This window comes from Lycium barbarum, chromosome 8 (assembly GCF_019175385.1).
Source record: "Lycium barbarum isolate Lr01 chromosome 8, ASM1917538v2, whole genome shotgun sequence".
NCBI classification, from domain to species: domain Eukaryota; kingdom Viridiplantae; phylum Streptophyta; class Magnoliopsida; order Solanales; family Solanaceae; genus Lycium; species Lycium barbarum.
The window spans coordinates 128775479-128792875 of record NC_083344.1 but is presented as its reverse complement, the minus strand read 5'-3'; the positions used below and the strand labels follow the sequence as shown (position 1 = coordinate 128792875).

The 17397-nt window shown below is 34.6% G+C and overlaps 2 protein-coding genes across 2 annotated transcripts; one reads left to right on the top strand and one right to left on the bottom strand.

The window, feature by feature from the left end:
* Positions 1–755: 755 nt before the first annotated feature.
* On the bottom strand, positions 756–6670 carry LOC132607351 (phosphatidylinositol 4-phosphate 5-kinase 6-like). The gene is made up of 8 exons (XM_060321281.1): positions 4984–6670; positions 3978–4145; positions 3723–3882; positions 3131–3247; positions 2860–3053; positions 2554–2684; positions 2207–2285; positions 756–1488 (listed from the first exon to the last, which is right to left on the bottom strand). Exons 1-8 carry the CDS (start codon positions 6177–6179, stop codon positions 1200–1202), a joined length of 2334 nt encoding a protein of 777 aa, XP_060177264.1. The 5' UTR covers positions 6180–6670; the 3' UTR covers positions 756–1199.
* A 1674-nt stretch (positions 6671–8344) lies between these two features.
* On the top strand, positions 8345–13860 carry LOC132607348 (nudix hydrolase 16, mitochondrial-like). The gene is made up of 5 exons (XM_060321279.1): positions 8345–8662; positions 11051–11165; positions 11751–11834; positions 12890–13129; positions 13408–13860. The coding sequence occupies exons 1-5, from the start codon at positions 8592–8594 to the stop codon at positions 13525–13527; spliced, it is 630 nt and encodes a 209-aa protein (XP_060177262.1). The 5' UTR covers positions 8345–8591; the 3' UTR covers positions 13528–13860.
* The last annotated feature ends 3537 nt before the right edge of the window (positions 13861–17397 follow it).

The window sequence follows — 17397 nt, the reverse complement described above, 5'->3', positions numbered from 1 at the left end:
TTCATTGTTGTTTGGTTCAGAACAGGGATATACCGGGATTGTAATCACAGCATTATAATCCCACATCCTATAGGGGATGGATAAATTTTATACTGGTTTTAGCTAATGTCAACAACAGAATAATGGATAAATGTAATCCTAAATTTCATATTGGGATTAGTATCCTAGTCCTTGTAACCAAACGATGCTGTATAGCCGGGAATAGACACAGGATTCATGTAACTGACTTCCTCAAACGATCCCTGATGTACAGAAGGAATAGACACAGAATTCATATAATTGACTTCAGCTAGTTTGAGATAGAATCCTAGTTGATAAATGTTAATACCAGACAAAATCAGAACTGTAAAATTTCTGTAAACTGTAACAAAGGTATGGTTCGAAGGAACTTCATGAACTTTGATATTTGCACCTTTTACTTTGAATGTGATCAGTATTCATTTCTGAATATGGATGATTAAGTGAAGTATCATACTTGTATCGAAACAATTCTAACTTGCTCTTTAGGCCAAACTTAAAGGGAAAATGTGGTATAATTTTTTTCTTTTTTTTGTAAGATGAACTTCATTTGGGACAAAATTTGTAAGAGACACTTTGAACATTGCAAGTACGTAGAGGTACCTAAATTGCAAAGGAAATATAACCACAGCTTGCTGCTAATTGGCAAATAATCATTCTCTACAGTGTTCTTGTTCACACTTCATCGAAGAATAAGGACAAACACACACCATCAAGGGTTGTGGTGAGATGGATGACCTTAACCAGAGGTCTCGGGTTCAGGAATACGTGACACAAATTTGCTGGGGTCCTAATGACGATGCCGGACACCAGGTAGGAAACCAAAAAATAAAAAAGAGAAAGACAAAAACAAAATCTGTTCATGAACTACATTGAAACAAAAGAACCCAGAAAGTTAAAGGGGCTTAGGTTAGTTGGCAATTGGAACAAAATCTGTTCATGAACCAATCACTCCGTTTACAACTTTTTCTATACAATTGCTATCAAAATAGTATATATCTATAAATTTAACAAAAAACTTCAAAATGTTAAGACAAAAGTTCCATGAAGCATAAGTTCTTCTAAGCTTCAACGGCAAAATTTGTTGGGAGTCCTTCACAAGCATTTCTCCTTGCAGCTTGAGTTCCTCCCATCAAATTCACAAAAAAAGAACTGCAGACTTACAAAAATGATAGTCCTTATTAATTGTCCTCTACAAAAACTTTGAATATGTAATCGCGAAAACGCCTTGAGTATGCCATTGGATCAACTGCTGAGATAGAATTTGGATCGCATTGGATGGACTTGTAAGCATGTTCAAGCTTTTTGGTAATGTCATAGTCTTGAAGTATGTCTATTATTCCGAAAAACAATGTCACATCGTACAACTCCCCTGTTGGTTCTCCGACTAGCTGAAAGTCCAAGTCATTTTTCCTGAATGTCCTTTCAACTCTTGCAGGCATGTTTACTCCCAAACTTGTGCTAGTCAACCTGCATTACTCAAGCATTAAATAAGTTGCACTTTTTTGATAGTGAAAAGCAGAGGCGGAGCAAGAATTTGAGTTTATGAATTTAGAGTTCTAGAAGAGGCAGCTTAATGGGTTATGAATAAATTATCTATACATATTAAGTGGATTTTTAAACACAAATACAGAGTTTGGACCAAAGCTACTGGGCTCTGCCGTACTCGTAGACAAGCTTGTAGCTCAGGTCTTGACGAAAGATACTTAGAAGAGATGAAGCCATTAAAGTAGAAAAAATCAATTTAAATCTTAATGCGATGTTACAGTTATTTGATAGAATCTAACTTATTTACATTGACACTAATAATTTATACACTAATTTTAACATGTTATAGCAGTTACCTGCTTTACTTTAGGTTACTAATCTCACTTATTATGTACAATTACTAGTAACCTGAAAGTGTAAAAGCTCTTCTCTACTGTAGTGGTGTCTGATTAAGATTAAGAAAATTAAACCTTAAAATGAATTAAGTTATCTTCAGTATGGTTTAGCACAATAAGGTGAAGTAGGATATATGCAGAAGTACTAATTTGAACACCATAAAAAGGCATAAAAATCTGTGTGAATGAACACTTAGAATAGTTAAATTAAGCTAATTTTAAATCCTAATCCGGTTACCACGTGAAGAGTAAATGTCTAGTTTACTTTTCGGGAAGATTGCATACTTAGCAGATGAAAAACTTACCCTGCTGCATTAAGAAGTAATAGATCCACATCTGATCGAGAAAACCGATGAACTGGTTCAACTTCTGTGGTTCCATTTTCTGCAAACATTAGGAAAAATGATGCTTTCTTGTTTTCTTACAATAACGTTTGAGCCTTGATTATGAGGAAAGTTAATTAGCATATAACATTAAAAGACACGAGTTGTCCAAAAGAGTGAAGAGAAGGTTTACTAAAAGCTAGAAAATAATTTCTGCTATGATTGACAAATGTAGCCTACCCCCAACTTGTTTGGGACTGTGGCTTAGTTGTTGTTGTTGTCGTTTCATTGACAAATGTAAATGCAAGTGTTATAAGATTAGCACGAACCAATAGGCGTCTTACAGCCAGAAGGAGTTTGATATCCAGTAGCATTTCCTTCCCTAAAATGAACACCAACTAAAAGACTGTAGTCCATCACTCTTTCCTGTTCCAAGAGCTCACAATCCCTATCAACTTGCCTGCAAAATCAAAGAAATATCCGAGCTAAAGGCAGATTAAGGATTTAAACTTAATAAATTCAATAATTTGAGTTATTTGAGATTATGGTATAAGCCAAAAGTGGCGGGATCAATTGAACACAACCAAAACTATAAGTGGAATAATAGAGAATTAACGCGAGAAAACAAATGTTACCTCCGGAATTCTTCAAACCATGACTTTTGTAACCTGAATATGAAGTTGAGATCAAGATCCTTAAGAGTAGTTGTTGTATCAATTTCTGATTCTGGCTTATCTGTTATCCTGCCAAAAGTTGATCCTTTCAAGTCGAACCGTCTATGAATAGTGTAATTGGTGCAGAAGAGATTCCCAATGATCACGAACCGGACCTAAACCATTGAACATATTTCAAGTTTTTATAGTGAATAACTTGTGTTTAATTTCAATGCATTATATGTAAATATACCTTCTTTTGAGCTGGTCCATTTAGCTTGAGGCAATGCAGGCCATAGTACCTAGTCACGAGGGTGTTCTCGAAAGCACGAAAATGGTTATAATAGGCATTGAGCATCCTTAGAAGTACCTAATGACCATTCATTGGTAAGAATCAGAAGGAAGAAATAATGACTTCATTTCAGGATTCAAATTATGCCGCATACATGATGATTTCTTGGACTGTGTGTGAGAGAAAGAAAAAAAAGGACACATATATAAAGAGCGATCCGATTAACTCTTCTTGATTCGCTTGTAAATGTAATGGCTCAAGATTGTGTGCTCTGAGCCAACCTTTGGGCCTCACGGTTCTGTCTCCTTGGGCTTTAATCCAAAAGGCGCATTGACAGTTGAATCTAGAACTTACCTTTTTATGGCCCCTAAATTTTCCCCGATATTTCGAGGTAGGATTTTCCTAAAGCAAAGTTTCACGAAACCCCCTTTTGAGTTCAACCGCTAGCAGTCCATTGGTTGCTACATCGCTTCTGATGTCAAGTACCACAACTTTGAACCATATTTCATTGCAATGAAACACATACATTATGGAAAAGGTTTATAGATCTCACCTTTACTTCTGCCTTTTTCATTGTCTTGATCATGTATCTATCATCATTTGTCAAGTAAAAGAAGCTTCCACTTTTTCCAGGAGAACTTAGCTCTCTAAGGGGGCCACAAATAGACAACATATACTCGGTTGCATCCACCTTGAACAACGTCCTCAAAGCCCTGGACAATATCATGTCCAATATAACATCTAATTATTTCGATTTCACATAAAAGTATGCTGAAGAAGTTGACAACATTGCATAATGAGGCAATACCTGAAAACTTTCGGGCAATAATCTTTCCATCTGAACTCACAAGACTGATGGCGCGGCGTACTCTTAGATCCTTCAGGTGGAAATCTTGTCCAGTACTTCTCTTTCGGATCAAAAGCCGATGGCTCGAGATCAAGTGTTGGAGGAGGGCCAAGCTTTTGTACTGTATGCCTATATGGTTATTCACATTACAAGGTACCATAAACAAAGAAAAAAAAAATACTCCTCTCAGCCGAGAAAATATGCAAGATGACTGAAAGCTTTCATGTTTTCGTTAAGTTATATACACCGACCGACTGTAAAAAGAATTTTTACATCATCAGCGTAATTTAGTCTGTTATAGCAGGTCATTCACCATTTTTTCCCAGGCTACATGCTAATAAATGTTTATTATATGAAGTTACCTACTAGTGCAGTTTAAGTGATTTGTTGTGCAAAATACAATCAAACCTCTCTATAACGGCGTCGTTTGTTCAGATATTTTTTGGCTACTATAGCGAGATGCTGGTATAGAGAACATACATAACATAATATGAAAGTCGGTTCCGAAGAAAACCAATCGCAATAGTGAAATGTTGATATAGAGAGGCCTGACTGTATGTTTTTAATCTGGTCAATACACATACAGAACTCAAACTCTTTCAGGATTAAGCAAAAAGTACCAAAAGGTATAAAGAAACTCTGACGGTATGTTTTTAATCTGGTCAATACACATACATAACTCAAACTCTTTCAGGATTAAGCAAAAAGTACCAAAAGGTATAAAGAAACTCTGATTCTAAAAAAGGCAGCCCGGTGCACTAAGTATCCCGCGTTCAGGCATGGTCCGGGGAAGGACCGCACCCCAAGGGGGTGCGGTCCTTGCAGTCTACCCTGACGCAACCATCAGTGGCTTGGCTGATTTCACAGCTAGAACCCTGACCTATAGGTCACGCGGAGACAACTTTACCGTTGCTCCAAGGCTACCCTTCGGAGAAACTTGAACTGTACATGAAGAAAGTTAAGCTACCTGATTCCCAACTGCAAATTGAGCATAAGCTCATAATTCTTATGCCCTTTAGAAATTGTGATTCCTTGCCTTTTGACAATCTTAGGAATCCTAATAGGGCTTCCACTTTTATATCCATCAGCTTCCTGCAAACTAACCATCGCTTCGATATCCGAACAAGAAATACTTGTAGTAGTAGTTGTTGTTCCAACTCCGTCTGATAACTGCATTCTACTAAATTCACTATCTACTGAACCGTCTATCGACATCCTCCTTGTCCTATTAACGACGTTGTTATTATCCACATTCTTCGATATCCTCACCGCGAGTTTCTTTTGTGAAGGCAATGCTGAAACTTTATCATTTGGTGAAATTGTGCATCCAATCAAATCAACATTGAAAACTTGTTGAGGATCCCATTCAAAATTCCCCCTTTCTAATAATGACTCAGATGGATAAAAAGTCCCATTCAATTCATCTGGATCTCTACTCCAATTCCCAACATAATAACTCCCATCAGCCCAATGAAATGTACCTTTTCCTTTAGGCAATCCATCTTCCCAATTCCCTTCATACATTTTCCCGTTAGTCCAATACAATTTCCCATTCCCACAAATGTTACCATTTTGCCACTCACCTACATAATAATTCCCATTCTTCCAAGTATACTTCCCACTTTTTTCTTGTAATCCTCTACACCATTCCCCATCATAACAATCACCATTTGCATATTCTTTAACACCATGTCCATGTTTCAAATCCATTAACCAAGAACCTCTAAATGTATCACCATTTGGTGCTGTATATGTACCTTCACCATCCATATAACCATTCTTGAAATTTCCTTCATACATAGCACCAGAAGGCCAACTAAATATACCTTTTCCCATCATTTTTCCTTTATGCCAATCACCTACATACATACATCCATCTGTCCACCAATATTTGCCTTGTCCATGAGGTACATTATCAACCCAATATCCAGTATAATAATCTCCATTAGGAAGAAATTTTTCTAAATGGTATAATTCACCATTCATTGGACCTTCATCATAATTTTCTTGTTGATGATCTTCTAATAATTCTTTTTCTTTGTTGTTATTATTAAGCTCTGCTTCATCAACTTGTGTTGTTGGTCCATATGTGCCAAATATTGTGTGGGCTCTTTTCCTGGCTACCAATTGTGTTTTTCTTACAGTTGCTTCCAATGCCTTCATGATAATAACAATAATAATCACACTTTTTTCTTTTTTTGGATCAATAAGAATCTTTTTTCAACATGGATTTCATCATTGAAGAATATTTTAAAATGGGATACTAGTGAAAAAGACAACAAGATTGTCTTTTTTTGGTTGGAAATTATGGATCACACTAACTATGGTAAAAAAATGCAGAGAGATAGAAATTGAATCACTATGTTTTACTTTTCTTGATCCATTAACTGTCTGATTCTCTTTCTCTCTCCTTCCTACGTGTGATGTAAGGAAGGAGACAACTAACAGAAACCAACAACCTAAGTATTATTACTTGTCCATATTTGTCCTAACATTTTTTCTATTATATAAATATATTAATTTTTCGATTTTTCGTTATTTTTCCTTTTTTTTTTATTTTGGTTTTGAATATAATTGTCACAGCTCAAAGGGGTGCTAGCACCTAAACTCGAAAGGGGATTCGTTGTGACAGTTGCCTTAGGTAAATCTCTCATCGAAATGAGAGGAGAAAGTTAAAAGCGAGTTCAGAATTCAACTGTTGAGATGTGGGTTAAAAAAAAGGAGTCAAATCTTTGAGGCCCATAAGCCTTGAGGTAATCTAAAAGGATGTCGGGTCAAAATGGATAATACCTTGCCAGTTGGATCTGAACCGTTTACACATGATAATAGAGCCTGACACTCTTTCGGTGGGGCAAATCTCAACACTGATGCTGAGTAGGGGTGATAGAGCTAGGGTGGATCGACGAGGACGGGTCATAGAGAAGGACCGATAAGTTTCTAGGCTCGCATGCCCCCGAAGAAGAGGTGCACATGACACTTTACGCGAATCCACATCGGAATAAGATAGAAAAGCAAAGAGTTTTCTAAAGCATATCACAAGCAGAGGCGAATCCAAAATTGGTTTGATCCCACATCTTAAGGGATTAAACTCAACACTTAACTAGTGCTCCACTTGGTCTAGTTTGACCATGTGTTCTTTCAATTAATATTAGATATATTTTAAGGTTATATATATAATATACCGAATTTAGTTCGGTGATCATGAGTTTACGTGATCCATTTTTTATACATGATTCGTCGCTGAACACAAGTGCACATGGCAGACACGTTATTAGGCTCGAGATTTGTTAAGCCAAAGCACGTTATTAAGCATAGTACAAGCTCAAACAAGAATTGTGACTAAATACTGAAAAAGAGTTTATCGTATTTTTCACCAAACATATAAATGATCACATTTTGCGATCTGCACAAGACACGAGTAACTCGTATGGATAATATGAGAGAAAATCATTTGAGATAGATTTGATTGATTATATTCAATGTCTTGTCGAATTCGTCTACAAGTGTGTAACCGCGATTAATGATTATATTATAAATGAAGAAAGTAGACCTAAAATTAATTACATATAAGAAGTTATCTTAAAAGATGTACTCCCTGCGTCCCAATTTATTCGAGGGTTAACATATTTGGCGAGTCAACTAATTTTTTTTTACTCAATTTCAAACATAGGGTCTTCAAGTAGTTATATAAAATTTACATATATGAAAATTACGTAAAAATACTATACGTCTGCATAATTAATAATTCACAATATATGAAAAGAGTTAAAGAAAATCGTAATCAAATAAAAAGTTGTTCCACTCCTCAAATAAGTTAATTGTCATATAAATTGGGACGGATGGAGTATACAATTCATGTAGACCCACGTAACAAAGATTTGTATAGGTTAATAAATGGAGATTAAATTTTAGTCAGTGTTCGTAAAAAAAAAAAGTATAATACATAAATAGGTCCTCAAACTTGACTTTAGCTAACAAACATACCCTTTAACTTTGGATGTGCAAAAGTAGACACCTTAACTTGTATAAAACTGAACAAGTGAACACAAATGATGACGCGACACATAAATTTTAGAGGTATCTAGATAATCATTTTATATGTTGGAGTGTTCAACCGGCAAAGTGGTGACAAATTGAGATAGTGTTTGTGCACACCCAAATTTAAAAGGCATACTTACCGGCCAAATTTAAGAGCCCGTTTATGGATTATGCCATAAAAATACTACTATTAAAATAAAATAAGGTACTGTATAGCCAAAAAAAAAAAAAAAAAGGCTGACTGACCACCTCAGAGTCCCACGTTGCTCCGATTTATGCGCTGCTTTTAATAGCCTTTTCCCCTTTTTCTCTCTCATTTTCCTCATCTATTTTTATTTTTTTGACAAAAACAAGAAAATGGGGACAAGGCTTTTTGCTATTTATCAAGGGAAAAAAGGTTGAATTTTTACAATGCAGAAGGGATAAAAACCAATCATTTTTGCTAATTTTTCAAGAAGGGGTTTGTATGCAAGTATGATTAAAAGCTTTGTGTATCATTGCATTTAGCTGGTTTAGGCATAACTTTTGTATATACAAATGTCTGATTTGGTTGCTCGAACGGGTAGGCATCAACAGAGATATGAAGAAGGTTATCGACTCATTGCTGGGTACTTTCTCTTTTTCTTTTCATTTCTTTTATGTTAATTGTTTTTTTTTTTTTTTTTTTTTTTTTTTTTTTGGTTTTTGCTCGTTTGGGTTCTGTTTGGTTTTGGGAAATTTTCTGTTGAATATGTGTATTTTTGGTTTTTAAGTTTTCTATGCTTTTCAAGATTTTGTGCTTGGTGTAGTTGGGTGTTTGGTTTGTTTTGGAGAATGATATTCACAGGCAATTTATTTTCTTTTTTCATTAGTTTTTTATATCTACATTGGTCTTTAATGAAGACATGACTCTAGATAGGAAGGTGTGGAGGTCGAGGATTAGGCTAGAAGGTTAGTAGGTAGCTGAGTGTTCTCCTTACTAGTAGTGTTAGTAATCGCTTTTTAGTTTCTTTTCTTCGATGTGTATTACTATTTGTTGCGCCATTTGCTTCCTATCTTGATATGTTGTTGTCGTATTATTCTTGATATCATGTTTCAAAACCTTTTCTTTTCTTTTGAGCGGAGGGTCTATGGTAGGGGTAAGGTTTGTGTACGTCCTACCCTCCTCAGACACCACTTGTGAGACTACACTGGGTATGTTGTTGTTGTAAGGGTTATTAAGGAACATGATGGATTACAGTTCCTTCACTTAGTTCATTTGATTGGATTTGTTTAAAGGTTGGGTTTGTGTAATTTGATTTTAAGTAAAAGGGCAATTTTTCAGCTTTCTGTAGACTAAGTAAGTTTGGTATCTTCATAAAGTTGAAGTCTTTTGTAAATAATACTAGTAACCAAGAACTGTTAAGACATGTGGGAATAGGCTGGCATTGTTCTCTTCAAGTTGGTTATGCAAAAAGAAGTAAAATTTTGATGAGGTAAAAGCAGAAGAATGACTCTTGGAAAGTTGGAGTAGTAATCAGGCGACCCTGTCTATTTTCAGTTTATTTTTTTATGTTTTTGTTTTTTCAGTTCCACGTGAGCATACGATGAAATTCTGAGGCAGTCAGTCATCAAATACGCTTAAGACAAAGTAAAATTGGGGTTATTGGTTAGAAATAACCTCTGTATCCACACCCAAGGGTGTGGCCTAGTGATCAATGAAGTGGTGCGAGAATCACGAGGTCTCAAGTTCATATCCTAGCCAAGACAAAACACTAGGTGATTTCTTCCCATTTGTCCAAGCCTTGGTGGACATAGTTACCCGGTACCTGTGCTGGTGGAAGTTAACAGGTACCCTATGGAATTAGTCGAGATGTGTTGGTGGGAGGTAACAAGTACCCCTGGAAATAGTCGAGGTGCGCGCAAGCTGGTCCGGACGCCATTTACAATTAAAAAAAAACCTTGGTATCCTGCTATATCTTCTTATAAATTCTTTGCTGGTTCAAATCAGAAGGAAGCTATCCTTATCCTTCCCATCACACTTTATATCTCCAAGTTTCCATTCTTATTCTGTTTAACGTGTCCTTCAAGATGGAGTCATAACTTATAAGCCATGACATAAAACATAAATAAAGCACAAAAAACTTGTGAATCTCTCTTTATCTTTATCACCACATCACAGCTGAGGAATTGAAAGAGAGGAGAGCTATGAGGGCAGAGCTACTTCACAGCGAGCAAAGAATTCATTTTTCCTATCACCATCAAAAACTAATACCATGACTTAACCGAACAGTCCTGTGATGGGATTAATTTTCAGCTGAAAAAATGTGAGAAGGAAAAGGACTGATGGATTGATGATGATCAGTTTGAGGATTGCTTCCCTTTCTGAGTCAATGGGCAATGCACCTTGACTTCGGCTAAAGAGATTAGTTCTGGGCTGTTCAGGCTGTAACTTAGCATGGTGACAGTAAGTGAGGCGTTGATGTTCTATATTGCTAAGAATGGTATGTTATGCAATTGAATACTTGATTTAATCCTTGAAATTTTTTGGAGAAGCAATAGCACAAAGTAGAAAAATTCAGGAACACAAGAGAAATCCTTCAGTGGCTAGAAAGTATCGGGATATGAATAGTACTGTACGGATTTTTATGAGAAAAAGCCCCTTAGTCTTTTGGCCTTTAGAAAATGCAGTAAGCTCAAATATGAAATTTTAACTCTTGTAATTAAATACTAAGCATGTCTTTTAAAGTTGACTTTGTGGCTGTCTTTTTCTCAATAATTTCAGGTAGTAGATCTTCTTTTGTCTTTAGGGTCTTTTTTTTTCACAAGTACTCAGCATCTTTATATGGGTTTCAGTTCTGTGGTAGTCGTCACGTCTTTTGACAACTTTCATTTGTCAAAGATTTTTCACTTCTTTAAGATTTGAAAACAGTGAGCAACTAACTGCTTTTAACTTCCTAGGTTTGCATTTTGAAATCAGAATAATATTGCCTTGAACCTGTATATTTTGAATTCTAACTAACTAGAGTTGTCCGCAGGTGTATTCCATTTAGATTCAGAGATATGGAACAAAATGGTGGTGATACATCTGAAAAGATAGTTGAAGTACTGATGATAAACTCAACGAGCGGGCCTGGTCTTCTGTTTCCGAAGGTGAGAATTGTTCTATTTGATTTCAAGCAATATGCTATGGTAGTTCAAATGCCAAATGTGTTTTATTGGGCCAGCATTAAGTTACCTAATATGACTTTACTTTCTGATGGATCTAGTAGTTAGGTCCTCTTTATCACTTGGTATTTCAACTTCATAATTTAAAAAGGGGCAGCCTGGTGCTCTAAGATCCCGCTATGCGCGGGGTCCGGGGAAGGACCTACTGTACGCAGCCTTACCCTATATTTCTGCAAGAGGCTGTTTCAGCTTCATAATTAAGAGATTCGCTAACGTTGTTCCACCTTACTGTCAAATTGAACGTTACCAAGTTTAACAACTAGATAAATAGCAAGTTTGGCATTTACAGTAGGCTCCCGGTCATCACAAGTGACTGGATAGACTTCTTGATTTTTACTCTCTAATTCTTTTTTTCTTTTTGTTCTGGTTTCTGCTTTTCTTGTTATTAGCAGCACTGTGATATTGGGGAATAAGGTTTTAGTTAATTCTTTTTGTTCATGTTTATTTTGCCTTAGAGCTGACAAGATGCATATGGGTGCTTTTAATTGACACTTCTGTCTGTTTATATAGGGAGGGTGGGAAAATGATGAAACAGTTAAAGAGGCAGCTGTTCGTGAAGCCATAGAGGAGGCTGGAGTCCGTGGGGATTTAGTGGTGAGATTATTTTATCCTGTCTTCGTTTATTCTGGTAGTATTTGGATACAGAAATAAGTTAATTGCCTTATGTATGTTAAATAGGCCACATAGGTAAAAACAACATTTTCTCTGCCTTCGAGCTTTGGATGTGCTAAAATGCTTTTGTTACTTTATTCATGTTTAGTTCCTCTGCACAGAATGTTTGATGGAGAGAATATTTGACTAGAAATTTTATGATACTTTCTCTTTCCCACTCCTTTTGAGCAATGTGATGTGGCTGAACTTCAAAATATTTAGCCTTAATATGTATCCCCCTCCCAAACTTGTAACAAAATTCCTTTGACACCCCTCCTTCACAGGAAAACTTTTACACGTCAAACTTTTCCCAACTGTGTCTCGTGCACACCACTTTGGCTATGTGGAGCGTGCGTGCTTAACCATAAAAATAAGCGCGTTAACCCTGTAAAAGTTTTGTCCAAATTCTTATTGAAGTGCCACATGTCAATTTCCAGTAATATCATATTAAAAAAGAAATATTTTGTAGTAATAAGTTATACATGTTCTTTTAAATAAGTGTTGCTCCTCTATTCCAATGGATATGCCACTCTTTCCACTTTGGGACATCCCGAAATGTTCTACACAAGTCAACTAATAGTCTCATTTTTCACTTTAAGCAGTATTCAGCCCCTTGATTCATGAAATCTTAGTAGTCTTTCTTTATGTTGTCCCTCTACAGTGCATTCCCCTTTTCTACCGAATTGTTTAGTCTCTTGCCCTGAATATCCGAGGGACTTCTGAAGAAGTTCATTCTTTTCCAGAGGCCGAAATCCAGGATTTGAAGTTTATGAGTTCCTCTCAAGTTAATATACAATAATAACTAGGTTTGCAGTCAAATATTTATAGATATTCAATAGATTTCTTAATTTGTGCAAAAGCTACTGGGTTCACGTGAAGCCACATATTACCTTGTCGATCCGCCCGTTGTTGGGTGGGTGGGGTTATGTAACTGTTACATTATTTCATTGTCTTTTGTTATCCATGTATCCATCGGATTTATACCTCTTCTTTTTCAGCATTTTTTGGGATATTACCCCTTTAAAAGCAAAACACTTCAAGACGAGTTCAGCCCAGAAGGTCTGTGTAAAGCTGCCATGTTCGCTTTGTTTGTGAAGGAAGAGCTCGAGTGTTGGCCAGAACAGAGCTGCCGGAAAAGAAGTTGGCTGACAATTCCCGAGGCAATTGACTGTTGTCGACACCCATGGATGAGAAAGGCCCTTGAGGAAGGATTCTTGAAGTGGCATGAGGGTGGTATGGTAAGCACAATTAACGACAATGATAACTAGTTTTAATTTTCTCTTTGGTCCACCCTGACCAATACTGAAGGTTTTTAGAACTTTAAGGGGTAGAAACAACTGTGAAGCTGGTTCGTTTTAAAGGCGGTTTCTATAAATAATCTGACTAATGACATATGCAATACTTTAATTGAATTCTTGATGTAGATGCTACATAGTTGGTTCTCATCAAGTAATGTTTTTTTTTAGATATTGGGCCATGTGTTTATGATTTATTATCTGATTCCTTGCTTTCCCAGAGACTGAAGGAGAATGAATCAAAAAGAAATGAAACAAGACAATTATCCTCCTCCTCATCATCATTTTCCATTGCTGGCTACAATTTTAGTTATACAAGTAGTGGACTAACCAAATTATAGTCAAGATTAAGAGATGATACTTTTTCTCTGTAAATGTGGTTTCATTATTTATTCTTCTCTTTTGGATGAAGTAATAAGTGTAGCACTTATCTAGACCTTGCGTAAATGCAAGTAGACCAAACCTGATCTGACCTTTCGTCTTGATTCATAATCAAGAAAGACAGGATCTAAAGGCACGCAATTCTTGATCCTTTTAGAATTCTACTTTTCACTTTGCCATCTAGAGATAGTTTCCCCTAAGTTAGGATACGGAGTTGGAAGTGAATGTCAGTACATATACCAGTTCATCTTCGTCAAAGACCAAGATCTCCATGAATTTTGTTATTTTGCGTCTCTTTGCTTCTCGGCAGTTTAAGTTTAAAACATTGTGTTACTTTCTTCCAACACAGATCTACAGATCAAAAGTTGTAGAATTTAGCAAGAAAGTTGAAACTAATCACTTTTGTTCTTATTTTGTAAAAATAAGAAAATGTTTGTTCTTTATCCCAGGTTACCTCTCTGGAGGAGCATACAGCTTCCATTATCCAAATAATGATTAAAACGAGTAATTAATAATATTAAGTACATTTCTCTAACAAACATAAGTAGACCATGAATCTGAGATTGTTGACAGTCAAAGGATGATGAAAAGGATTTTTATTTTATTGCATTAAGAGAGAAGGGGAGTTTTACACTACACAACAATCCAACAATGCCCAAAATAAGAAATTACTCTAAAGTCTAATCTATATATTTTTTACAAATTTAGCAAGTATGCAATGTATAATCAATATATAATAATTTTGTTATCTTAGTGTCAACAAAAATGACCGTAAACCACTACGGTTAGAATAATAATTTTATTTTAATTGGCTCGCTAAAAGTATTAAGATCTCGAGAACATGATTTGTTTCTAAAGTAACAACAAAAGTTGCAACAAACTTCAATTTTTCTTTCTTCCTTGGCCAAAAAGAAACATTTGGTCAATTTTAGAAATTAGTCAATCTGTTTAGATTCTAGAAAATAAAATAGTACTAGTATATCTTTTGACTATTGGTCCATTGTCTACATCTACGAAGCTTCTAACACCACTTGTACTTGTGACAATCTTATCATGTTTGTTTTTTTCACGTGGGAATGCACTACAGGACTTTAAACATTTTTCAAATGATTTTAGGATTTGTCAACCAAAAAAAAAAAAAAGGAGTTTCGTAATTTACTTCTCGCATGAATGTTTTATGGAGTACTTTTTTCTTTTTCTTCAAAAATTCATGACATAGGAGAGCGGAACGAATATTTAAATTTGATAGTTCAATCTTCCGATTTTATTATGGAGTTTGCTATACTTTTAAAATTATTGATTCATATATAATTTTCATTGAAATTTTAATGAGTTTATATGTATATATAGAGGTTCGGATGAATTGATTGCCTAATAATTGCATCTGTAATTGATAAGAGGCGACATTGAAAGTAAATAGTGAGTATTATTTCCGACTTAAGAAAAATGACTATTCAAAACACAAAAATTCAATACATTTTTTCAGTGTAAATGTGACGATTAATTTATAAATATTTATAGTTAATTCTATAATTAAAAATAATTTAATAGTACAAGAAGTTTTCTTATTTTTGATTTTTTTTTGTACTAGAAGTTAGTCAAATGTATTTGGAAAGATATTAAGGGGAACAAAACTTATTTGACACCACAAGCAGTGATAATTCCATTTAATTTGATGCGGAAGACGTACTTAAAAGTAGGTAAGAAGGTAATTGACTTTAAATTTGAAGGATTTGACTTTTAAATTTTTTAACACTAAATTTATAGTATTTAAAATTATAAAATTTAGATATAGAATCTGCTCAAATTTCAATGATTTTTTTCAATAAATTTGCTTCGTGTGTCAGGAATATTGAGTTCAGATAAACCCTGTGCTAAAGAATTGCATCCGTTATTGCTCCTAATAAATTTTGTTATACTGCTAATAATTTAATTAAGTATCCTGCAAGGCTGCAACAAATGAAAATCACGAAGCAACAAGGTAATTGGCTAGTGATAAATATCGGTTTGCATGCTAATAATATAATTAACGTATCTCGGAGAAAGTTGCTTTTCTAATTATAATAATATTGGACGAAAATAGTATAGTAGTATTAAAATATTTAATTACTTTGTGTTGGAAAAATACAAACTGATATGTATCTAGTTGGGAAGCATCTACCTCCCTTGGCAGGTGGCGCTGGAAAAGGAAATGGAGTAATATAGTAGAACATTTGTCAATACTGAATACTGACTAAGTGGCCCATATAGTTTAGATAATTATAAATGTTGCACTACATTTCTCTCTCTTTAACCTATTCAATTTATTACTCCCTGCTGATCCAAAAAGGTGTTCATTTAGCCTCTCATTTTTTGATTAAAAAAAGTGTTCACACTTATTAAATCAAGAAATAATTAATCTTGTTTTTTCAGATTTGTTCCTATTAAGTGTTATGTGATCAAATTTTAATGTCTATTTAATTAGGGGTAGTTTAGCAATTTACATAAAAAAAAATTGGACTGAGTAATTTCTTAAGAGGTGTGCAAATGGCTAAGTGGACTCTTTTTTTAATCCGGAGACAGTAGCAAAAATAATGGTCAAGTTTACTTATACTATCCAAAATTAAGTAATTTTGTCCTCCGTTAAGGTTCGATCTAATATTACTCTTGTCGTTTTGGTCCTTGACCCATAATGAAGTTCCAAACTTGAGGATAGTTTGATATTATAATCAATTGTTAAAGAGTACATTTGGACTTTTTTTCTCAAAAAGTTTCGACTTCACGTTGAAGTTCTGTAAAAGACAAAGACAAATATGGGATAATTTGCTAATTGCAAGAATATTAATAAGTGAAAAAATGTAATGAATGGTAAAATTGCATAATTTTAGGGAATTATTTTTGCTAAGAGGTAACTAAATAGTGCAGTAATTAAAGCTTGTGTCGATTAGCTGATTGTAAGTATCCAATAATTTTTAGTATTTAAATTAATTTTCTAAATAAGCAGATACATATTTGAAGAGAAGCCCTCGAATTGCTAACAATCAATTGATGTGTTTGGTTAAAAAATATTGATAAACTATTTTTTGTTATAATGACTAAAACATTCCTAATTTTTTTACTAAAATTATAAATTTTAAAGTATTCTTGTTAAAAAAAATGGAGGAACGACAAATATAGAAAGAATATTTAAGATGAAATATAAAATATTTTGTCAAACAAAAAATGCTTATAATCTTAGATATGCTTAAGAAAAATGTTTATAACCTTAGATATGCTAAAAGCTGGGGGTGTCAATGGTACGGTTCGGGCGGTTATTTTATAAAATTTATACCATACCAATTTTTTGATTATTTGATTTTGTAGAACCAAAATTATACTTTTTGGAACCGTCCCATCATTTCGGTTTCTCTTCAGTATCGATACAATTCGGTTAATTTTCGTGTTGTAGTCACTAATAAAAGCTAAAGACACGACATCATGCATATACTTTTATAGGACTTTGGCAAAAACTCGCTAGACATTTTTACTATTTAAAGGGTGATGAATCAAGAAAACATGAAAGACGACAAGAATAAAGATTGATCTCACTATTTGACAGTAGTGCGAAACAATGTTAAGAAAAGACAAAAAGTATAATTTAGATCGCACGAAGGGGGCAAAAATCAATCAGCATGAGACTCAAGAACGGAATCTACTAAGATTAAGTATCCAATAAGATAAATTTAAAATCATAATAGACGAAAGATATCTAATACTTTTTAACTTTCTATTCAAGATCGTTGGAATACCTTGTAGTAGCTTACAAGTTAGGTACTACTCGAGATGCTAGAACTAATTTAATTTCAATAGGA